Raw genomic sequence first — 25383 nt, 5'->3', positions numbered from 1 at the left:
TTTTCATTTGTGCCCCTTGTTCTTTGCTTCTTATTTTGTCTCACACTCTTCTTCTGTCCTTTGTTATTTTAACTGCATATTTTATATGATCCCATTTTCTCTACTTTCTTAGTATGTAAGCTATATTTCTTTATTTTAACTTAAATTATCAGTTGCCCTAAAGTTTGCAATACACATTTGCAACTCATCCAACTCCACTTTCAAGTAACACTATACAACTTCATAGGTAGTACAAGTACCTTATAATAACAAAATAATTATCATTTCTCCATCCCATCTCTTGTATTATTATTGTCATTTATTATACTTATACATAAGCATTTATATACATATGCGTCATAATTGAATACCTTGACGCTATTATTTTGAACAAACTGTTCTCTGTTAGATCAGTTAAGAATAATAAAAATAAAAGGCTTTATTTTACCTTAATTTATTTCTTCTCTGATCTTCCTTTTATAAAAAGATGTAGATCTGATTTTCTGGCCTATATCATTTTCTTTTTCTTTTCTTGTCTTTTCTCAACTCTTATTTTAGGTTCGGGGGCAAACGTGCAGGTTTGTTATGTGGATAAATTGTGTGTTGTTAGGGTTTGATGTACAAATGATTTTGTCACCCAGGTGGTGAGCATAGTAGCTCATAAGCAGTTTTTCAGCCCTCACTCTTCTTTCGTTCCCCTTTAAATGGGCCCCGGTGTCTATTGTTCCCATCTTTGTGTCTATGTGTACTTAACGTTTAGCTCCCACTTATAAGTGAAAACATTGTGATATTTCATTTTCATTCTCTCTGAAAACTTATTTTAATATTTCATATAGGGTAGGTCTACTGGCAATAAATTCTCTTAATTTTTCTTTATCTGAGAAAGTCTTTATTTCTCCTCTATATCAGAAGGATAATTTTGTAGGATAGAGTCTTGGACATGGTTGAGCATGAAAAATACTGGTGGCATTTTTCTCTAAAATTTTAAATATTTCACTCTATTCTCTTCTTGCTTGCATGGTTTCTGAGGATAAATTGGATGTAAAATTCTTACTTTGCTCTTAGGGTAAGGTGTTTTTTTCTTTGTGTCTTTTCAAGATTTTTTCTTTACCTTTGATTTCCTGAGATTGAAAGTAATTTGCCTACTGTGGTTTTGTCCTTTTAAAAATTTATCCTGCTTGATTTTTGTTGAGCTTTCTGGATCTGTGATTTGGTGTCTAACATCAATTTGGGTAAATTCCCAGTCTTTCTTACTTTAAATATTTCTTCTGTCCCTTTCTCTTGCTTTTCCCCTTATGTTATTTTTATTACACATATGTTATACCTTTTGTATTTGTCCCACAGCTCTTGGATATTCTGTTTCATTTTTAACAGACTTTCTTCTCTGTGCTTTTCCATTTTGGAGGTTTCTATTGACATATCCTCAAGTTCAGAGATTCTTCCCTCAACCATGTCCAATCTACTAATAAACCCATCAAAGCCATTCTTCATTTCTGTTACAGTGTTGGTGCTTTAATAATTTTCCATCTCTCTGCTTACACTGGCTGTCTTCCTTGCAGGCTGTGTTAAGCCCTTAGCATATTAATCTTAGTTATGTTAAATCCTGGCCTGATAATTACAACATTCTTGTCATATCTGAGACTGGTTCTGATGCCTGATTTGTCTCTTTAACTGTGTTTTGTGCCTGTGATTCACAGAGGCTGTATCTTCAAGTTTCACACACTACTATGGCCTGCTTCAGACTTTTTTCTGAATTTACCTTTTAAAGGAGATGTGGGCCCAGTGCAGTGGCTCATGCCTGTAATTCCAGCACTTTGGGAGGCTGAGGCAGGCAGATCACGAGGTCAGGAGATCGAGACCATATTGACCAACATGGTGAAACCTCATTTCTACTAAAATACAAAAAATTAGCCAGGCATGGTGGCACAACCTGTAAACCCAGCTACTCAGGAGACTGAGGCAGGGGAATTGCTTGAACCAGGGAGGTGGAGGTTGCAGTGAACCGAGATCGCTCCACTGCACTCCGGCCTGGCGACAGAGTGAGAATTCGTCTCAAAAAAATAAATAAATAAAAAATAAAGAAGATGTGAAAAACAAGAGATTCTCATTTTATACAGAATTAAGTCCAAATTTTCAGCCTTCTAGAATTGACCGCAATCTTGACAAGCTCATCTCTAACAATAACCTCATGCTTAAACTGGCCAACTTCATGTTTCTTTAACAAAGGTCGTATGGTTTCCCACAAGCATGTGTTTATTTTTTTTATAATTCTGTTGGTTTCGAATACCTTTCTTTTCTTTATTGCAAAGCTCTACCCATCTTTTTTTTTTTTTTAAGACAGAATCTCACTCTGTCACCTGGGCTGTAGTGCAATGGCGTGATCTCAGCTCACTGCAACCTCCACCTCCTGAGTTCAAGCAATTCTCCTGCCTCAGCCTCCTGAGTATCTGGGATTACAGGTGCCCGCCACCACACTCAGATGTTTTTTTGTATTTTTAGTAGAAATGGGGTTTCAATAAGTTGGCCAGGCTGGTCTCCAACTCCTGACCTCGTGATCCACCTGCCTCAGCCTCCCAAAGTGCTGGGATTACAGACGTGAGCCACCGTGCCCAGCCAGCTCTACCCATCTTTAGAACAAATTTGAATATTTTTTACATAGAACATATACTTTTATTGCAGTCTTTGATGTGTACCTCTTCAACAGTTATTAGAGGACACTTACTACTGGCTAGTTATGTAATAGTCAATTACGAAACCATTCTCCTAATCCCACCCACCCCCACAACTGAGAACAGCTTGATGGGAGTGATAACCTTTTATTCGCCTCTGTGCCTGTTTTGGATCTAGCAAGGTGGACCCTTTCTCAGTATTCTATTTAAATTTCTTCATTTTGATAAACATTCCATTAGGATGTTTAATGTATGATCATATGGATGAAGATATAAAAATGATTGCTAAAGATATACGTGTTGGTTAAATAGCTATATCAAAGGTAACATTTCATTTGCAATATGTATTTTCTATCACGTGAGAAAAAAAATCAAAGTGTACCTTTGGTATATGAAATACATGAGGAAAAACAAACGTGTTCCAGAATGAAGATGTTAATAGCACTGTAGTTAGGAGAACCTTCTAAAGGTGAATTTTCCAATAGATCTACTTGCCCCTTGCACTATATCCCTCTGAGGAGTTCTAGAATTCTCCAAACAAACTCAAGCTGAATGCAGTTATTATTTTTAAAATACCCTCTTATCTGCACCGTTGAGGAACTGGGGAAGAATGGTCTTAGAATGAGCATACAAACAACCTCATGTTCTTGGCTGAAATGCTCCTCTTGATGGTGTTCTTTAGGGCTTGAGTTCTTGGAAGAACTCCAAATGATCCCTTCAAGTTACTTTTTCAACTTTCTGGGATCTGCATTTAATGTGACCCCTCTCTATAATATGGCTCAAAACATTTAAAAATTCCTTCTTAACTGAAGTAAAACAAAGAAGACTAAAAGCATTTGTCATAAAAATATTCCTTTATCTAGGTAAGTTCTGACCACATATATCCTTTGTGAATCCCTAATGTTTCCATGAAATTCTTATTCCTTCTGGGGTGCTATATCTGAGGGTTAACTATTGTCTGAAATGTACATGGAAGCATAACTGCTGTAGCTGAGAAATGACCATGTTTCCTTTTAGTTCTTAGCAAGAGTAATTGAATGTAGAATATCTTACTAAATGCTAGACTGTGACAGTGTGTTAACACTCTGACTATCTCCTAACAGCAGGGCAATTATTTGCTGAGTGGGATTTTTATAAATCCTCTGGCAGTAGTATGTCCTGATAATTATGATGAAGTGCATTGGTCAGTGTTGATTCAGCAGTCCCTACCCTAGCAAATATTTCATTCACAGTTCTCTGGCCCACTTGTACTTTTCTAGTTATTAGAGATTTTTACTACTCTTCCCTACTGGCTTAGTATATCATTTTTTAGGCCAAATGTGATTAAAACTTAGAATCCAAACATATTTTAGCCTCCTTTAGGAACTGTTTCTCTCTCATGGCATTCAGAAATTTTGAATCAAGAGGCAAGAAAACAGTTTTAAATTTTATTCCTACTTGTGATCAGCCACTCTTTTTTGCTGCATAATTGTCATTTGTAAAACTAAAATGAATTCTTCCACCTATCCTGAATACTTGATCATTCTTCATACCCAGAATGAGCAGTTCCTTGGAAATCATGAGAAATTATTATTTCTGTTATGGTAAATTATGAAATTAGAACATTAGTAATTGTGATTTGGGAATTATAGGTGTACACTATCCTGTGTCTTATTCTTCCTATTTCATAGAAACTTGTTTTAAAAGTACACCTTGGTAACAAAGAGAAGAGGAAAAAATTAGACTATAGCTTCCCCCAGGCAATTACAAAGTAAAGGTCAGTGTATGAGTGGAAAATGGTCATAAAAAACATTTTTTATGGAATAAAATAGTAGATGCTTCAAATAAAACAAGTATATCCATTTATTTTCAAATCAATTGTACTGTTTTAACACTTTTCCATGTAATACTTAGGTATAAGAATAAAAACTGAGAAGAAAAGGGCCAATTGATAGATTGTTAGAAATACGGAATGGTTCAAAATATTAATGTAATGCTAAGGGTGACTGAGTAACAAATGGTACACTTGCTCGTTGCTCAACCTGACATAATTAATATTCTAGGTCATGCTTAAGTTCCCATGATGGAGAGTCTGAAGGGGGGAATTCAAGAAAAATATATATCTATTATATAACTCATTGCCTTTTTTTTTTTTTTTTTTTTTTTTGCCTTTTGACGAGTCAGAATCATAGCCTTTAAAAAAAATCAGTGCTTTCACACCTCATTTGCCATATTCACCACTGGGCCACCAGTCAGCAGCCGGGCCTGATGCAAGGAGGTCAGTAAGAAGCTATTAGCAGAGTCCTCTCCTGAGATTTCTTGGGTCTTATTGAGTTGAATGTTAGCATGACAGTACTGCAAATAACTCAGTTGTAGGCTTTTTCTTTTTTTTTAAAACAGTTAGCACAGATTTCCCCATAGTGTTGGTCACTCTAGAAAATTATTGCTGAAAATGAAGTCCCCAAAGCTACCTTGGCAGTAGCCCTTCTAAGTTGTGAAAAATGTGAAAACTGAAAAATATGCCGTAGTCCCTGAGGATTAACCCTGTCTTTTGTGACTCAGGGTAATATTTTAAAAAATCAACAAGAAACCATTATTCATAAGTGACTTACTAATGATGAAATATAGCAATTGAGACAATAGTATGTTAAGGTTATTGTATTTGTTTAAAGAAATAATAAGTAAATGAATACTGTATCAATGTAAATAAATAGTGTATTTGCTTGCTGTAGGGATTGTGGGAGTGCTGGACTGCTTTTATTGACATAACTTAGCAAATGTATTAAATTAATTTCTAAAATACTGACACCTTGAAGACTTTAAATGATACATTTGAAATTCAATTAAAATATATTTTCGATCTATATTTGATTTAAATTGCAAAGAGAATACACATGAGGAGGTCTCCATATAGGTTGCAAAATATAATTTAAGAAAGCTATCATGTCTACTGATCCATTTGCATTTCCCATCTAGCCTATGTATACAAGTGCATGCAAATGTGCAAGGAGATCAAAGAGGATTTCTAATGGGGTAAAGTTAATAGCTGGTAGCCATTATTCAGGTAGGTAGATATTTTCAAATGATAAATTATAATCTAGCTAGATTGTATGTATTTTACCATTTTAATCTGTAAGGTTGTAGCAATGTTAATAAAAAACTAACAGACTTCAGTTTATTAGATCATCACTGATGAGAATGGTATTCTCGTATCATTTTTATAGACTGTAGATTTAGTTATACTTTATGTCACAATAGTCTTTAAAAATATAACATTTATTTTTTTCTCATTACAATCAATAAATTCTAATCTTAGAAAATCACCCTAGAAATTATCTTTGTAATTACCATCCACTTAAAAATTACTGTCCATGGAAAGCTATTGTCTGTGTATTTACCTTGTCCATATTTACTGTTATAGCGAGAACATGTTAACATGAAATTAAAAATGGTTTATATAACCACCTTTAATGTTTTTCAGCACAGTGTTTTTCTTGTATCAATTGTAATAGAGAATAAATCTCAAAGAAGAGCCAATACAAAAATATTTTTAAGTGTTTAAATGCATTTACATTAACTATTTTGCATTCAATAAAATTTAGTCTCCAATTATAAAATAGGAAAATTTGAGTTGGAGGTGACTCGAGTAGGTCTTTGACAATGTGTTTTAAAGTCAATTTAAACTGTTCTGTTAAGAAAGAGAAAAATTATATAATCTGTATATTCTCTGAAAGCAGTTAATATGATTTTGAAATAAGTCTCTTTTTATTAAGATATTTATGTTGCTTTGGAAAGCAAGAGTGAAACAGAGGTTTTCATGGGCCTTTCTGAACTGTACGTTGTTATTCTAGATGAGCATTTAACATTCATTTATTGAGTGCCTACTAAGTGCCATGTACCCTGCTAGGCCCTGGGGTTGCAAAAATACCTGGAACAGACTCTCTGTGCTCCAACTGCTAGCTTGTGGAAGACATACATGCAAATATAATTTTGAAACAGTGTAATGTGATAGGTGTTGTGGTGGTTATCACCATAGTGAGGAAATATGTGGGACAGGACATTGCATTTGGGACAGGATGTTGCATTTGGGATAGGGCGTTGCATTTTGGATAGCACATTCCATTTGGGATAGGACATTGCATTTGGAATAGGACTTTTCATTTGGGATAAGACATTACATTTGGGATAGGACATTGCATTTGAGATAGGATGTTGCATTTGAGATAGGATATTGCATTTGGGATAGGACATTGGCTTTGGGATAGGACATTGCATTTGAGATAGGATGTTGCATTTGAGATAGGACGTTGCATTTAGGATAGAACATTGCATTTGTGATAGGACATTGTATTTGGAATAGGACATTGCATTTGGGATAGGACATTGTATTTGGAATAGGACATTGCATTTGGGATAGGACATTGCATTTGGGATAGGACATTGCATTTGGGGTAGGACATTGCATTTGGGATAGGACGTTGCATTTGGGATAGGACGTTGCATTTGGGATAGGACGTTGCATTTGGGATGGGACGTTGCATTTGGGATGGGACGTTGCATTTGGGATGGGACATTGCATTTGGGATAGGACGTTGCATTTGGGATGGGACGTTGCATTTGGGATAGGACGTTGCATTTGGGATAGGACATTGCATTTGGGGTAGGACATTGCATTTGGGATAGGATGTTGCATTTGGGATAGGACGTTGCATTTGGGATAGGACATTGCATTTGGGATGGGACGTTGCATTTGGGATGGGACGTTGCATTTGGGATGGGACGTTGCATTTGGGATAGGACATTGCATTTGGGATAGGACGTTGAATCCAGCCTGGGTAGGTATTTGATAGAGGTTAACACTTATTGTTGAGTTAGGCTGGAAATACAAACTTTTCTTAGACAGTTTTTCGAAGACAGCTATCTTAGTTAATGCTTTGGAACTGCTGATTCCATGAAGTAAATGTAGCAAACAGAAATGTTTATAGATATTTTGATGGCATAAGAGAAATCACATTTTTAGTAAGAACAGATAAATGTAATGGATATATTCTTTATATAGTCCAGAGTGTCTACAAAGAAACCAAACAAGTCATACTGCCCTTTAAAATGTAACTTCCCCTTTTGAATATACATTTGTGTATGATATATTTGTGTACACATATGTGTATATATTTTGATATAAGGCTTCATGGAACCATATATCAAAGATTGATATCTAATACCATTAAAATATAATACCATCAAAATTTTGTTCTATGCAGTTTGTATATTCAAACAACATTAAATTTTCAAAAATGGACACTGCTAAATTTGACTTAACATTTGTCACACATACATCTATTGAACCTCTATTGTGTGGTAGGTACTCTTGACTATTTTGATGCAGTGTGTGACAAAGTCAGTGATAGAACAGCAAGGATAATATGACACTACAGAAGCATAGCACCTAACCACATGAATACAACTCATGAAATACAGGATGTTATTTTGAGCGATATATAATGTAGTATTATAGCCTATATTATAGGCGATACCTATAGCATTATAGGTGATATCAATTTGATTATTAAAGTACAAAAGTTAAGGTAGCTGCCCTTAGTTTATGTAATGAATAATAATTAAAATAATCAGTCAAATATTTGAGTACTTATTTTGTACCTGAAACTTGTTCAAGCATTGTGTATTTGACTTCCTGTGAGTGAATGTGTGACTTACACGTATAGTTAAATATACATAGCATATAGTTAGAATACAAAATGAATGAGTTAGGGTCTTACTGTAATTTTTTCTTAAGTATAGTGATATAAAAAGGCTGTGTGACAGATAGGAACTTGAGCTCACTAGTTTTTAAAATGTTTAGTGCTCAATCTTGAAAGGTGTTGAAATTGCCTTTACTTGTGTAGTGTAAAGACAAGTATAAGTATTTTGTAAAATCCCCTTAGGTAAATCTGAAGTCCACCTCTGGTTAAGAACCACAGTTGGAGTTTAAAATGTTCTTTGAACATAAGAAAACGTTTCATGGTACAACTGTATCTTTCTTTTATTTCATCTGAAAATTAAGGATAAAAATAAAAATTGCTTTCTTCTTCTTTAGATTCCAGGAATATACAATTCACCCTTCAGAAAAGAGCCTGATCCATGGGAGTTGCAATTACAAAAGGCAAAACCTTTAACACACCGAAGACCTAAAGTTAAGCAGAAGGACTCCACCAGCCTTAATGATTGGCTAGCTTGTACAAGCGCCCGTTCTTTTCCTCGGTCTGAAATTCTACCACCTATTAATAGAAAGCAATGTCAGGTACTAATTTGCTGTATAAGAATTCTGTCATTAATTTTATTCTTGCTTTTTTTTGCAGTTTTTATATAACACTATCTTAATTTAACCATTTTTAACTATATAGTTTAGTGGGATTAAGTACATTCATATTTTTGTGCAATCAGCTGTCACTAGAACTCTGTTCATCTTGTAGAATTGAAACTCTATACCCACTAAACAACTCTCCATTTCCCTTTGCCCCATCCCAACATGACTTGTTTCACTTAGCACAATGTTCTTAAAGTTCATCTATGTTGCAGAATATGTCCGAATTTCCTTCTTTCTTAAGGCTGAATAATATTCTATTTTATGTACATACCACATTTTGTTTATCCATTTAAATGCCAATAGGCACTTGAGTTGTGACCACACTTTACATATTATATTGTGAATAATGCTGCTGTGAACATGGGTGTAAAAGATCTTCTTGAGACTGTGTTTTCATTTCTTTTAAGAATATACTCAGAAGTGGAATTGCCACGTTATATTGTAATTATATTTTTAATTTTTTGAGAAACTGCCGTACTGTTTCCCATAGCATCTGTACACATTTTCCATTCCCATAAACAGGGCACGAGGGTTCCAATTTCTCCACTTGCTCACCAACAATTATTTTCTGTTTTTTTTTTTTTTTTTTTTTTTTTTTTTTAATAGTAGCCATCCTAGTGGATGTAAAATGGTATCTTGTTGCAGTTTTGATTTGCATTTTTCTAATTATTAGTGATGTTGAGAATCTTTTTATGTGCATATTGGCCATTTGTGTGTCTTCTTTGAAGAAATGTCTATTCTAAGTCCTTTGCCCATTTTTGAATTGGGCTGCTTTTTGTTGTTGAGTTTTAGGAGTTCTCTATATGTTCTGGGTATTAATTCTTGGTTTGCAAATATTTTCTCCCATTCTATGGGCTCCTTCTCTACTCCATTATAGTGTCTTGCTTTTTAAAAATATAGGGTCGGGCACGGTGGCTCACGCCTGTAATCCCAGCACTTTGGGAGGCTGAGGCAGGTGGATCACAAGGTCAAGAGATCAAGACCATCCTGGACAACATGGTGAAACCCCATCTCTACTAAAAATACAAAAATTAGCTAGGCATGGTGGCACGTGCCTGTGGTCCCAGCTACTCGGGAGGCTTAGGCAAGAGAATAGCTTGAACTCGGGAGACAGAGGTTGCAATGAGCTGAGATTGTGCCTCTGCACTCCAGTCTGGCGACCAATCTACATATATATAGTCTATAATCTGTATATATATAGGTTATTGTTTTCTTCCATTTTTTGACCAGAGGAAAATTATTTTTTGCGAACTCTAATTTTAAATAATAAACATAAAGTAATTTATTAATATATACCAAAGAAGTGAACAAACACTTCTGTGGTATTAAATCTTGTTATATTGAATAAGAAGTTAAAACATGGATTATTTCCTAGAATCTAGATTTTTTTATGTAAAAATATTGTTATACCACTACTTGATATAACCTGTTGTTGCTGGGAATATATGTATTATCAATTTTATTGAATTTAATCTCTCATTTGATGCTATATTTCTTTATATACCATTTTAAACATAACTTGGGTTTGAGTAATTTTAAAAATCTAAATTTGAGAATTAGAGACAGCTCAAAACAAAGCAAGACTCATAGTAGAAATGGGAAATCTTCACTATAACTGGACTGTAGTACCACAGGATTGGCAAATGACTTCCTGAGGCTAAAGGGTAGAGTGGAGTGGGATTAGTGATGATTGTCGCCATCCTAAAACTCCCAGAGAGCCACAGGTCTATCATCCTGATCAATAATTAAGCTGCCACCATGTAGTATCAACTACATTGTGTTAGATTTGGCTCACACAGTTAAACTCCCAGAACTCCTGATCATTAGCTGCCTGCATAGGCGTGCCCTTGTGTATCTATATTGCTGTATAAGAAATTACTCCAAAATCTAATGGGTTAAACCAACATAAATTTGTTACTTCACAGTTTCTGTGGGTTTGTCATTCTAGGTACAGCCTTTGGTGAGTGCCTCTGACTCAAGTTCTCTCATGATGTTGTAGTCCAGATGTCAGCCAGGCCAGGCACAGTGGCTCCTGCCTGTAATCCCAGTACTTTGGGAGGGTGAGGTGGGAGGATCATTTGAGCCCGAGAGTTCACAACCAGCCTGGGCAACACAGCAAGAGCCTGTCTCTATTTAAAAAAAAAAAAAAAAAAAAAGATGTCAGCCATGGCCGTGATCTCATATGAAGGCTCAGACAGGGGGTGGGGATAGGAGGGCAGTGAGATCCCCTCACTCATATGGTTGGGTGTTGTCATGCCCCAGCCTCTCCTCACATTGGCATCTTCACAGAGCTGCCTCACAGCATGGTAGCTCACTTCCCTCTGGGTGAATTATCCTAGGGAGAGAGAGAGACAGCTTTCAAAACAGAAGCCACAGGCTTATAAAGCTAATGCTGGAAGTGACATCCCATCACTTCTGCCATGTTCTATCCGTTCAAAATGAGTAAGTCTATTTTATACTCAAGGGCAAAAGACTATACAAGGGTATGGATACCAGGAGGCAGGGGCCCTTGGGGGTCATCTTAGAGACTGCCTTTTATACCCCCAACCATTGAATCATCCTTGCAATAAGATAGCCCTGCATTCTATTTCATTAAAAATCTCCCACTTTACTGTAATTATTTGTGATATATGTTGTGTTTCCATTCTCTATAATTACATCCTTAATTCCCAATATTTGTATCTTTTTTTTTTTTTTTGCTCTCTCAAAACTACTAACTGATAATTAATACTATTAACTGATGGTTTATACTCTCTTAGAGAAAGAGCTATAAAATATAACTGAAAATCTATAGTCAGTTTCCCCCTTGTACTGCTTTCTCTTTTTCTTCATCTCTGATTCAGATCCTGTAATATTCTAGTTATATCCTTATTCTTTTTTTGAGATGGTGCCTTGCTCTGTTGCCCATGCTGAAGTGCAGTGGAGGGATCTCAGCACACTGCAACTTCTGCCTCCCTGGTTCAAGTGATTCTTCTGCCTCAGCCTCCCGAGTAGCTGGGATTACAGGCACCTGCCACCATGCCCTGCTAATTTTTGTATTTTTAGTAGAGACAGGTTTCGCCACGTTGGCCAGGCTGGTTTTGAACTCCTGACCTCAGGTGATCCACCTGCCTCGGCTTCCCAAAGTGCTGGGATTACAGGAATGAGCCATCACGCCAGGCCCATGTATCAGCATTCTCAATTACCTAGTAAACTAATCCATTTATCTGAATCTGACCATTTTTTTCTTTACAAAAGTGGAGTGAAAAGCATAGTGGAGTGAGCAAGGGGACACAAGAGAGATAGTAGGAAAATTTTCAGTTTTTTAGGGGGATGTATCTTCAGAGTATGGTTTCATTATTCCTTTTTAAATAAGAGTTCTGTCAATATTCTAGTGAAAGCATTTAAAATAGTTTTAAATCCAAATATAAACTGAATTTTATATTATGAATAACTGAATTTTTGCTATTTTGAATTATGTACATTACTATTTTTCTATTAGTGTAAGTAATCATCATATTGCATATATAACATAACATTGCATCAACAAGCAATTAAATTTATTAATTATTCTATCAAGAAAATAATAACTCTAGCATTTCCATTGCATGTATATTAAGTGTTCAGTGTGTTAAATGTATTAACTGCTCAAAAGCAGTTAAGGTAGACATAATATTGCATATTTAAATTTTTAATAATCCATGTTGTGGCTGGGCGCGGTGGCTCACGCCTGTAATCCCAATACTTTGGAAGGCCAGGGCAGGTGGATCATCTCGGGTCGAGAGGTCGAGACCAGCCTGGCCAACATGGTGAAACCCCGCCTCTACCAAAACTACAAAAGTTAGCCTTGCATGGTGGCACACGCCTGTAATCCCAGCTACTTGGGAGGCTGAGGCAGGAGAATCGCTTGAACCTGGGAGGCAGAGGTTGCAGTGAGCAGAGATTGCACCATTGCACTCCAGCCTGGGTGACAGAGCAAGACTCCGTCTCAAATAATAATAATAATAATAAAAATGTTGCATGCTATATTCATTTGTATAGCTATTGGTTCTACATGGAATTCATAGAGTAATTTTGCATGCAACTTTTTAGGAAATGTGAAAATTACATGGCATGAATAAAATAAGGGCATGTAAATATTTCTGAGCTGAAACACCATGAAAGTCACCTGAACCAAACTACCACACTATACAATATTCACCACATTAACCATTAAACATGTAATATTATGGTATAGGTGTTTTATAATGTTACTACATTTGCTTTATTGCCCTGCTTTTAATATACTTTTAATGATGTGTCGTCTTCTACAATTGTCAGTATTCATTCTTCATCTCTGTTTCTCAATACAACCTCTGTACAACCATTTTCATTCCTTACATGGCTTTCTTCCTCCATACCATTCTATGTACACATAGACATATATAAATAAGTGTATTTAGTATGTATGGAATGCATAGGAAAAAGGTACATATATAGAAATAATATACAGATGATGTATAGGTATATGGAAAATATATATGTATAAATGGTGTATCAGCCCATATGGAAGAGAGAGATATATATATATATGGTATAAGTATAAAAATAGAAAATTACACACATTTGTAAAACAACTTGCTTGTGTGTGTGTGTCTGTGTATGGAGAGAGACATATATATGTTTATATAGAGAAAATATATAAATATATGGAGGAATTTTAAAATATGTATTTGCATATGTATATATGTATACTTACATATATATACACACACATACTCCTGAATTACATTTATCTAGCATGCTATAAAATAGTGATCCCTACTAATATATTCTCTTCTTTCTTTTTTATTCTCTTCTATTATTTATTTATTCTTTCAATGTTGTTTTCTTTCCTTCTTCTTCTGTCTCCTTCCTTCCCTGTTTTAAGTTCCTCCTCCTTTTCCTCTGGCTATGTCATCCCCACTGCCCTGTTCTTCATTCTCTTATCTTTCCTTCCTTCTCAATCTTCCTTCTGTCGTCTTTTCTTAACACCTTCTCCTCTCTTTACTTCCTTTGCCTCTTTTCTTCAGTATTCTTCTTTTTTCTTTTCTTTTTCCTTCTTCTTTTTATTTTTCCCAAAATGGGATTTACATTTTGTTTTGTTTTTTTCTGAGCCATATTCCTGTGTGTTACCCAATAATAAAAAAGTATATACCTCATTGGTGACATTTAAGATTATGCCCAAATGATAATACTTGTACTCTAATCAGAGTAGCTCTACTTGCCAGGTGAATTTTTTTAAAATCTGGGACAATTTTATGGTTTTAATAATTAAGCTTAAAAATACGAAATGACTATAAATAACATGAATTATGAAAAACACAGCAGAACATAAGTATATTTGACTCTCATAACTAGGGCTTAGGTGGAGGCAACATAAACTAAACATTGAAAAACCATAGCTAAGAGTCCAGAAATATCTGTAGGGTCAGGTTGAGTCTTGGATGATCTAGGCATTCTAAGGATTAATTGGAAATAAGTACAATCAGCATATCTAAAGTTTGATAGGTGAAAGGCACACGTAGATATATAGATATATAAATATAGATATATATTTACAAAACCTGGGTTCCCATGTCACTCTGGGCATGACTGGGATAGGTGATAGCCTGATATCCAAAAAAGGCAGTTTTTCAAAAGAAATATAAATCAACAAAAATTTGATGTAAGAGAAACTTGACAGGGGGTGTCAAGTTCACTAATCAAGGAGCTGGAAGACTATTGAGCTCAAAGACAAGGTGCTAATTGTCTGAGGTATAAATGTGTGGACCAGGCACTGCAAAGACACAGGGACCCGGACATGACTGCAGAAAGTTCAGGGATCATGAAGGTGGTAGTGAACCCAAAAGGAAGACTGTGTTTACTTTCATTCTAAGCTTAAGCAGGGCTTGTTCTCTGTCATTTTCTAGTCTCATTGGAACTAGTAAGTTCCAGAACAATAGTAGAGTAAGCCTACAAGTAAATATGTGCTATGTTTGCTTATCAACAAAGGTTAGAAGGCATATAGCTTGACCACCGAGAAGACCTTTGCTCCATGTGAATGCCGGTCTCTTCAAAGTCATAGCCTTGGGCCATTGTGTATTTCTTTGATGCTACTATTGCTCAAAACCTTTTAAAAATTCTTCTTGAAACTAATAATGGTAATAATAATAATAACAACAATGTAGTGGGAGCCATTTTGAGTGTTTACTGTGTTCTAAGTACGTGGTAAGGGTGTTACACATCTTAAGATGTCACACATCTTAAGAGAAATTCTGTGATGTAGTTATTATTCCATTTTAGGTATGCTGAATATCAGCATAGAGAAATAGTTTGCCCCTTGTCATACAACCAAATATTAATTTTTTAAGTCATAGACTGTGTCAATGTAAAAGAATAAGAATAAGAAAAAAAAAAGTCCCATTTGATTTCTTAATAGTGGATTTGGAATCATGTCACTGTATCTTTAAAAAGTAAAGTTCCAATGAAAATCCATTAACTACTTTCAAATATAGCAATCCTCCTGTCCAGCTGTGAAAAGTACTAGATGATACTTATTTGCCATTTGTGTTATTTACGGTCCATGACTTTTATGGTAACTGGTTCCTATTATTGGTTTCTATTAATGTAAAACATAAGTGAACATAAATGAGGCGTGAATCATTTCTTTTTATTAGCCCCACAGTCTTCACTCAGTGCTTGCAGTAACTCCAGCTGTGTCTTGTTAGTGATAACCTATTTAAAGAAGATATTTTTAAGAATAAGGAATTTGATTAGAAATCTTTGTCCATTTAATATTACTTCTCTCATGCACAATAGTGATGAAAGAAACCCAATATGCAATTAATGGCACAGCAAAATCTTGAGCTGCCTTTGATTTGTGTTGTGCCTAATATGATACTAATTAGTGGATTTTAGTAACTAGTATAAATATCAACTAACTTGAAAGCAGGATATGTTGTAAGTTACTTTTCACAGTGCAGCTGTGGACTTTCCTCTGCTAAGTATTTGTGTCATTAACAGGTTGCTATTGGTATCAGAGTAATTGAACAATAGAGTTTACAATTTTAAATAAATAACATTTAAACTAAATAAAAGTTATGGTTCTTCTCTGTTTAGGAGGCTGCCTATTAAATGTGAGATTTGACATTCACCAAAAAATTTAAACTTAATGAAAAAACACATACTCTCCTATTTCTATTTATAGAAGGGCTCTTGGAAAGCTATGCTTGGAATTTTTTTCCTAATATTTGTATTTACTCAAAAAGGGGGACAATTCTTTCTTTAATTATACTAAACAAAATGTGCTTTGTAAATTTAGAAAAGAAAGCAACCTATAGTAAGTTTATCAGTTATAACATGAAGATCTCTTGAGGGAAGTGGGGAAATTTCTGTTTAATTTTAAAGTTTTTTAATGTAATCAATTTTACTTGAGAGAATATTGCTTGAAAATAAGTGATATTGTGTCATGTATATTCTAACTCAATGAAGAACAAATGGTGTTTTAAAAATAACTTAGTAAACCTGCTATACTTTGTGGATGTTCACTAGCCTTGGTCATCAATAATACATCAAAAAAAAATCTTCCATATAAAATATGTTCCTCATCCTGTCTTGTCAGGGGCCTTTCCGAGATATCACCGAAGTATTAGAACAACGCTACAAGCCTTTGGAGCCAACGTTGTGGGTGGCAGAACCAATCAATGAATTAAAGTTGGCCAGAGAGGAGCTCAGAAGAGAGCAATGGGTGCGAAATGTAAATGACAATATGTGAGTTCTTAACTTAACAAAAATAGCTGTGCCATATTTGGTGCCTTAAATTTTCTAGTTTTTCTATTTCCTAATGCTGTAAAAAATCTTTTATTTGTGAGAAAAGGTAAAGCCACCCTTAATCTGTTCCAAAGCGATAATTTTTCAATATGCAAATGATTTAAATGAGGTCAGTATTGATGGCAAAATCTCTTTTGACAACTCAAAAGACAAAAAAAGATCGGCATTTTGAGGATAAATGACCACTATCTATGTATCTGTGAAGATAATTTTCTTAATTATCTATACTGAAAGCATACATATTTATGATACGCCTAAAATAAGATCCAACAAGATGGAAGAAATATTTTTCTTAACGTGGACTAAATATCATTTTGATCTATTGACATAACATTGTAGTTTTAATAAATCAGATATCATGAAAGAGGTTAGTTTCTTTATGACTGAGAAAGATGACTGAAAAAGGTGAAGAATGATTTAATAGCATATGTAATTTTAAATTATTTTATTAGCATCATTGATTTCGATCTCAATTCATACATCTTTCTCTCAGGCACTTTCTCTCTCTTAAGACACTTTGTCGGCCGGGCGCGGTGGCTCAAGCCTGTAATCCCAGCACTTTGGGAGGCCGAGACGGGCAGATCACGAGGTCAGGAGATCCAGACCATTCTAGCGAACACGGTGAAACCCCGTCTCTACTAAAAAATACAAAAAACTAGCCGGGCGAGGTGGCGGGCGCCTGTAGTCCCAGCTACTCGGGAGGCTGAGGCAGGAGAATGGCGTAAACCTGGGAGGCGGAGCTTGCAGTGAGCTGAGATCCGGCCACTGCACTCCAGCCTGGGCGACAGAGCGAGACTCCGTCTCAAAAAAAAAAAGAAAGACACTTTGTCATCAATAGAGTTATTTGTCATTTATAAATAGATCATTTTAACTAAAATGGCTTTATCTTTATTATTGTCATTATTCTATAATGTCTCATAATTATCTTTGCAATTATCTTATATTTTTAATATTATGTATATGCTAAATAAGACATTATTACATTATTATAATACTAAATATTAGTGATAATATTGTTATAATATAAATTATCCTAAATTATGTAATACAAAATATAACATATAAAATTATAATTATTTATTGCATTTACATAATACATGTGCTAATTGTTACATAATAATTTATATAATAATTATAAAATATTTTAAAAGTGTGTTTTGATATAGAGAAAAATTAGAATTACCTCTTATCCATTGTAGTGGATTTTGGATTATTTTAACAGTTAGAAGATATATATACAGGTACACATAACATATGCTTTATTTGAATTCTACATTTCTGAGGAGACTTGAAAAAAAGAAAAATTTTTACACAAACATCAAAGACAAAATTGGCAGGCATCTCTAGTAATTTTTATAAAATTTTTCACTTTATAGCGATTACTTGAAGTGAAATAATTAGCTGTAGAGTGTTTAGCAGATTCTTTCAATAATTGATTGGGTTAACCTGACATATGATAAGTAAGAAAATAAGGAACTTTTTTTTCCAGTTAGTTTTGAGGAGGTAGATTCATTTTACCACACATATTGTAGAAGATTAAAGCTTCTCAGACTTAGCCAAGCAAAATATAAAATTTAGTTATGATTATCTAAAGAGTTATATTACTCAGAATTCTTTTTCTATTTCCAATGATGCAAAGGTTTACAAAATAGCACAATTAATTGCTCAAACAAATAATTGAGATGATTATTGATTATCTGATTGATATTTCTACAGAAATCATTATATGTTAAACATACTGAGATATCATTTCTTACTATTTTCCTTAGTAAGCCCAGAAGGATCAGGTATCAATGTTATCCCCAATGAAAGTTGCTCGATTTGTATTTTCCATGGAATACTTGTACATATCTTCAACTTCCACAGTGTTGCTGGTGACCCTTTGCTCTGAGTCTTTCAGAGATTGCAGAGTCTTTCTAAGATTTTCAACCAATCAGAAAAAAGCCCAGTTGGAGATGCTAAAAAAATTTCTTATAGATTCAAAGCTATCATATTTTTTGCAACCAGGCTAAGTAATTGGTCTTTAGCCTAAGGATAATTCCATTATTAGAATTGAAACACTGATTTTTTTTTCATAGCTTCTTCTGAAACCATTTTGCTTTTGTATACTGGATAATGCATTATTGTATCTTGTATGGCAAAAGAAATGTTAGAAATGTATGTTTTATATCTTTGCAGATAATAATTCCGCGAAGCATAGTCCTGTCACAAAGATTCATGGTTTGTTAACGCAAAGGGTCCTTTTACCACAAAACCAACTTTACCTATAAGAAGTTAAAAGTAGTATATCAGGGACAGGCATGGTGGCTCATGCCTGTAATCCCAGCAGTTTGGGAGGCCCAGGTGGGCAGATCACAATGTCAGGAGATCAAGACCATCCTGGCTAACATGGTGAAACCCCGTCTCTACTAAAAGTACAAAAAGAAATTAGCCAGGTGTGGTGGGGGGCGCCTGTAGTCCCAGCTACTCGGGAGGCTGAGGCAGGAGAATGGTGTGAACCCAGGAGATGGAGCTTGCAGGGAGCCGAGATCGTGCCATTGCACTCCAGCCTGGGCAACAGAGCAAGACTCTGTCTCAAAAAAAAAAAAAAAAGTAGTATATCAGGAGCCTGCTATCTAGACCTAGAAAGGTAGAGCTTTTTATTTCTAAGTTTAAGGAATCAAAGGATAGCATTATATCTGAGAGTTTAATACATTTAGCTCTTTTGTTTTCATATCATTATGAAAATTGCAGTGTGTTATAGTAGTAGTAGTATAAACTTTGGAACCAGATCTATATGAACTCAAATCTTAGTTCCATTAAACAGCAGTATAATCTTAGGTTAGTAACTTAGCCTACATGAAACTCTATATTTCTGTCTGTAAGATGAAGCAGAAATGTTACCTTAAAAGGTGGTAATGAGGATTGATAGGGAAGATGAGTATAAGGTGTCAGGAACAGGAACATAGTAGGGTCTTAATAAAAGAGAATTATTAACATGCTTTGTATTACTACAAATGTAATTCTGTATTTAAGACATCAAAGAAGTTGTAAGAAATCACAGATTCCAAAGATGGGCTGGATTTTATCCCCTAGCTTGGAGAACCAGATGTTGAGGAGGACAATGAGCACAGTTCTGCCTACACCACAGCGTCCTAACCTCATTGAAGTCTTCTCTTTATGCATGTAAAAGACACATTTTCTAAGTGTATTTGTTTGCTAGGGCTGCCATAGCAACGTGCCACAAAGGGATGGCTTAAAAGACAGAAATGCCCTGTATCACAATTCTGGAGACTAGAAGTCCAAGATGGAGGTGTCAGCAGAGTTGGTTCCTTCTCTGTGAGAAAGAATCTCTTCATGCCTCTTCCTTAACTTCTGGTGGTTTGCTATTAATCTTTATGGTTTTCAGTTTCCAGAAGCATTCCTCTGATCTCTGCCTTCCTCACATGGTGTTCTCCCTATGTCTCTGTCTGTGTCAAATTTTTCCTTGCTCTAGGGACACCATACATATTAGAGTCGGAGCTTACCCTACTCCAGCATGACCTCATCTTCATTTGTTACATCTGCAGTGACCCTATATTAGTCCGTTCTCACACTGCTATAAAGAGCCACCTGAGACTGGGCAATTTATGAAGAAAAGTGGTTTAATTGACTCACAGTTCCAAATGCTGTACAGGAAGCATGGCTAGAAGGCCTCAGGAAACTTACAATCATGGCGGAAGGGTGAAGAGGAAGCAAGCACATCTTCACATGGTGGCAGGAGAAGAGAGCAAAGGGGGAAGTGCCACACTTTTAAATAACCAGATCTCATGAGAACTCATTTGCTATCATGAGAACAGCAAGGCAAAAATCTGCCCCCATGATCCAATCACTTCCCACCAGATTCCTCCACCAACAATGGGGATTATAACTCAACTTGAGATTTGGGTGCAAACACAAGAGTCAAACCATATCAAACCCTATTTCAAAATAAGGTAACATGTTGAGGTACTGGGTGTTAGGAATTCAGCATATACATTTTGAGAGAACACAATTCATAGCATTACATTCCTAGTTAACTATTGGGAATGACAAAATGCTTCTTAATAATCACAGGCTGGTAGGTTTTAGCTGTTAGTTACACATCTTCTTTAAAATAAACATAGCAAATAGGACAATAATAATAAAGACATGGAAGATAGATTACAGAAGTTTTTTTGGAAGTCATTTTAAAGCTTTATTTGTTCTTGTTTTTAAAGGAACTCATTCAATTTTCTCATGCTATCTCAAAGAAAATTATTTCCCTCACTCATATATCTATCCTTATGAAGCCAGGAAGCCAAATAAGTAATTAATAAATAATTATGAAGCAATCTTTATATGAAAAGGTCCCTTCTAGATATTGTGGGAAATAAAAAGGATGACTTATTGATTCAAAAGATGTTTACATGTCAGGAATAGTTCCAAGCTCTAGGGACATAGTGGTGAATAAATTAGACATAGCCTCTACTCTCGTGGAACTTATATAGCTGAAACCAACCAGAAAACCTAAGAAAATTTTTAGTAACTTTTACCAAGTACTTGATAGATGGTCAAGTGTGTGTAAGAGACAATGTATATATTTTTAACATGTCGAGTTTTCTCTGGTCTCTGATAATCTCAGACAGCATTCTTGACAGACAAGGAACTGAGTTAGATCATGCAAAAGATGGTTGAGATTTTGATAGAGGAAAGAACAGAAAGTAGATAAAAGTAGGCTGATGATATGAAAAGAAAAACAATGGTAGGAAAAGTTGACGGAACAATGACAAGACAAATTTGACAGGCTAATATTTATATTAGAGAACAGGAAAAAGAAAAATTGCAAAAAAGTTGAAGACCAAGGAGTTGGTGGTTTATCCTATAGGTAATGGAAAATTTTTTATTTTTTTTTAGAGAAGGTGGATGATAAAAAAAGAATATAAATTTGATTGAGAGACAAATGCATTTGAGAAGAGTAATGCTAGATGCAATGAAACTCATTAGGATAAATATTGCAGTAATTTTGGTAATAGGTAAGGGGTTAGAACTAAAATGATAGAAAGATTCGATATTCTCCTCCTTCTCCTCCTCCTCCTCCTCCTCCTCCTCCTCCTTCTTCCTCTTCTTCTTCTGTATAATCTTTGAATGGTTGCTTCTACTTGAAAGACTAGCTACTATCTCTATCCCAATGATTTCAACTCTAAATCTGTACAATCTTGATCCTACATTGCAGGCTTACATTTTCAACTGCTGTCTTTGTCTGTATCTCCACCAGATGTTGTAAACGCAGTATATAACACACTCTCCTGCTTCTTTTCTTGAGTGTGAATTGCATCACCAACTCTCTGCACAAGCTGGAGACTTGTGAGTTACCTTCTCCTCCAGCATCATCCATATCCTATCAGTCCTCAAGTCTTGTTTATTCTACCTTTTAAGTGTTTCTCAAATTCAGCCTCTTCCCCTTTATACTATCACTGTCTTAATCTAGGCACCTTAAAATTCCTTAACTTTAATTGCCATAAAATCCCTTCAACCTGGTCTACCTGGTCTTACTCCCGCTCTGTGCATTTTACCACATGAGCACTAAAGAGATTCGATTGTGCTATTATTATTCAGCTAAAATGCCTTTCAATGGCTTTTTATTGCCTCTAGGATAAAGTTTAATTTCTTATTTCAAGAAACAGTTTCTTTGGATCTGATTCAAGCTTATTCCTCTAGCTAATCTTTGTCATATTCTGTAAAGAACCTTGTGCTCCAGATATACTGAGCTGTTTTCATTCTTCTTTATGTCCCTGGTTCTCTCTTGTTTCTGTTAGAAATTTTCTACTTCCTTTGATTTATGAATCTCCTCAAATCCATTTAAAAAAATAAAGAAGATTTTTTGTTTACCTTTTAAAACACTAAAACTGCAACACATATTTATTGTAAAAACTTTAAACACTATTCACTGATCCTCAGTTATGTTTTCCAGAGGTATCTACTGTCAACCCTTTCTTGTGTGTCTATCCAGGAATTTTTGGTTACACGTGCAGTTATATGTATATTTATTATTTCTTTATTAAAATATGACAGAATGTTACATATACTGTACTTCTTATTTGTGGGATATGGTGATCATAGAGAATTTTAGGCTTTAAAATTTCAGAGGGGGACATTTCAAGGAATATTTCCAAACATGAAATGGGACCATGAAAGTCGCTTAGATGAAATGGGAAAAACAGTTATTATTATTAAGAGGTAGAAGAAAAGGGAGGCCATAATGGTACCAGAGCTATTCAATGTTTAATTTACCCATCAAGACAGCGGAAATGGAGTGGAGTGGACAATCATAAATCAGATGATATAAGCTATGATATGGGCTTCACTAAGGTCTTATGAGAGGTGTAAAGGTCCTATACATTAATATCTTCTGTTAATTGTAAACATTCTGGCTTAATACAGGAGACTATAATTATATCCAAAATAGAGTGGATTTAGGATATTACAATAGAAATGAGAATCAACTAGCTTCAATTAGTTTTCTGTTAGGCAAAATAATGCTTCCCCGATCCCTATTGCCCTGCCAAAGAGTTCACATGTCCTAATCCTAGGAACCAGTGAATATTACCTTATATAATAAAAAGATCTTTGCAGATTTGATTAAATTAGGAACTTTTAGGTAGGGAGATTATCCTGGATTATCAGAGTGGGGCCAGTTTTGTAATTCAAAGGTCCTTAAAAATGGAAGAGGGAGGCAGAAAAAACTTTGACTACATGAAAGGAGATCAGAGTGATGCAATGTGAGGAGGGTTCAATTTACCTTTGCTAGCTTTGAAGCTGGGGCATGAGTGCCACCAAGGAATATAAGCCACCTCTAGAAGTCATAAAAGGCAAGGAAATGGATTCTCTTAGATCCTCTAGAAGGAACACAGTCCTGCCAACACCTTGATTTTAGCCCAGTAAGACCTATTTTGTGCCACTGACCTCAAGAATGATAAGTTAATAATATTGTTTAAGCCACCAATTTTGTAGTGATTTGTTATAACAGCAAAAGAAAATAAATGCAAATGTTCTTCCTGCAGGCTTTCAAATCAAGAAGCTACCTTGCTAGGTCAGACTTTGGTGTTTAGATTAATTATAATCTGGAGCTAAATTTGAAGGAACTCCTTAAATCCCTAAGAATTCAAGAGTCTTCCACAGGTTTAAGGTGTAGACATTGAGGATTTAAAAAATGTAACAGTGACTGGAGTTTCCCTATGAAGAGGAGTTCATGATTAAAGCATATTGTAGCTATATTTTAAACTTATATAGGCTTTCATTTAAGAAACTGTGTATAGACAGCTCAATAGCTGTCTCTACATCTTTTATAAAAATAAAAAAGTATTAATTTACTGATAGTTATTCCGAGTAGGTGAAATGAGAGACATCCCATAAACATTTAGTAGCATAACAGAACTAATAACTCTATTTCTTGAGCTCGTCCACTTGCTGGAACTAATAGCTATGAACCTAATGTGCCTTCATTTCACTCAAACTTGCAACCTAGCTTACATAGGGGCCTTGGTAAATACTGGATCTGGTAATATTATAAAACCAAAATGCAGTCCATTCACCCACCACAGTAAAACTTAGAGGTTTTTGCAGTGACAGAAAGGAAGGTGTTCATTGCAGGGCAGCAAGCAAGGAGATTCAAGGAAGTTCATGCTTAAGACCCAACCTCCCCAGTGGCCTGCAGGTAAGAATTTTTAAAGGCAGGAGCAAATTTCAGGAAAGCAGAAGCTACAGGCAAAATCATAAATCAGTACCTGAAGGTCACACATTGGTTTTGGCCTAAAAGGGTGAGATATCTTGAAGCAGGAGCTTACAGATGGTAGGTAGATTTAAAAATCTTCTGATTGGCAATTGGCTAAGAAAGAGAAACTCTCTTTAAAAATTTGGGATCATGGCTGGGTGTGGTGGCTCACACCTGTAATCCCAGCAGTTTGAGAGGCTGAGCCACGTGGATCACTTGAGGTCAGGAGTTCGAGACCAGTCAGGCCAACATGGTGAAAGCCCATCTCTACTAAAACTACAAAAAAATTAGCCAACTGTGGTGGTGGGCACCTGTAGTCCCAGCTACTTGGGAGGCTGAGGCACAAGAATCGCTTGAACCTGAGAGGCGGAGGTGGCAGTGAGCCGAGATTGCACCACTGCACTCCAGCCTAGGTGACAGAGTGAGACGCTGTCTCAAAATTCAAAAAAGTAAAATTGGAAGTGAATAGAAAAATGTTAACCGGTTAGGGGGAATGACTTCCCCCAAGCCGCTTATGAAGGAACTTACAACAAAGGGTGATAGTTAAAGTTCAGTCTTCACTCCCGCTTTCCTGGGGTCTAAGTGCCAACAGATCCATTCAGTGAGAGTCTGAGCCCATAAAAGACAACTCAGGGACCTATGGTAAGATGTTATCTTTAGTTTCTACAGGGAAAGCAAATAGCTCTGGAACAAGTTACTTATTTACTTCTGGGGCTGTGATTTCCCTTGAAGGGACTCAGAATTTTCCTTTATTTCTGTGCTTGGTGTCCACAGGCCCCTAAAAATAGGGAAACCATGCTCCGTTGCAGTAAATATCAGTAAGCAGTGAGTAA

The 25383-nt window shown here is 35.5% G+C and overlaps 1 protein-coding gene across 2 annotated transcripts in view; it reads left to right on the top strand.

The window, feature by feature from the left end:
* SPATA17 (spermatogenesis associated 17) overlaps positions 1-25383 on the top strand; it is a 228590-nt gene that overhangs the window by 121374 nt on the left and 81833 nt on the right. For both annotated transcript variants that reach the window (XR_001895561.2, XM_003893103.4), the window contains exons 7-8: positions 8722-8925; positions 16592-16740. Coding sequence is in view for 1 of the 2 variants with exons in the window: in XM_003893103.4 (XP_003893152.2) it covers positions 8722-8925; positions 16592-16740 (353 nt within the window). In the remaining variant the exon portion in view is untranslated. The remainder of the gene's footprint in view (positions 1-8721; positions 8926-16591; positions 16741-25383) is intronic.

The sequence above is a fragment of the Papio anubis genome, chromosome 1 (assembly GCF_008728515.1).
Source record: "Papio anubis isolate 15944 chromosome 1, Panubis1.0, whole genome shotgun sequence".
Classification (NCBI taxonomy): domain Eukaryota; kingdom Metazoa; phylum Chordata; class Mammalia; order Primates; family Cercopithecidae; genus Papio; species Papio anubis.
This window is presented reverse-complemented; position numbering and strand designations above follow the sequence as displayed.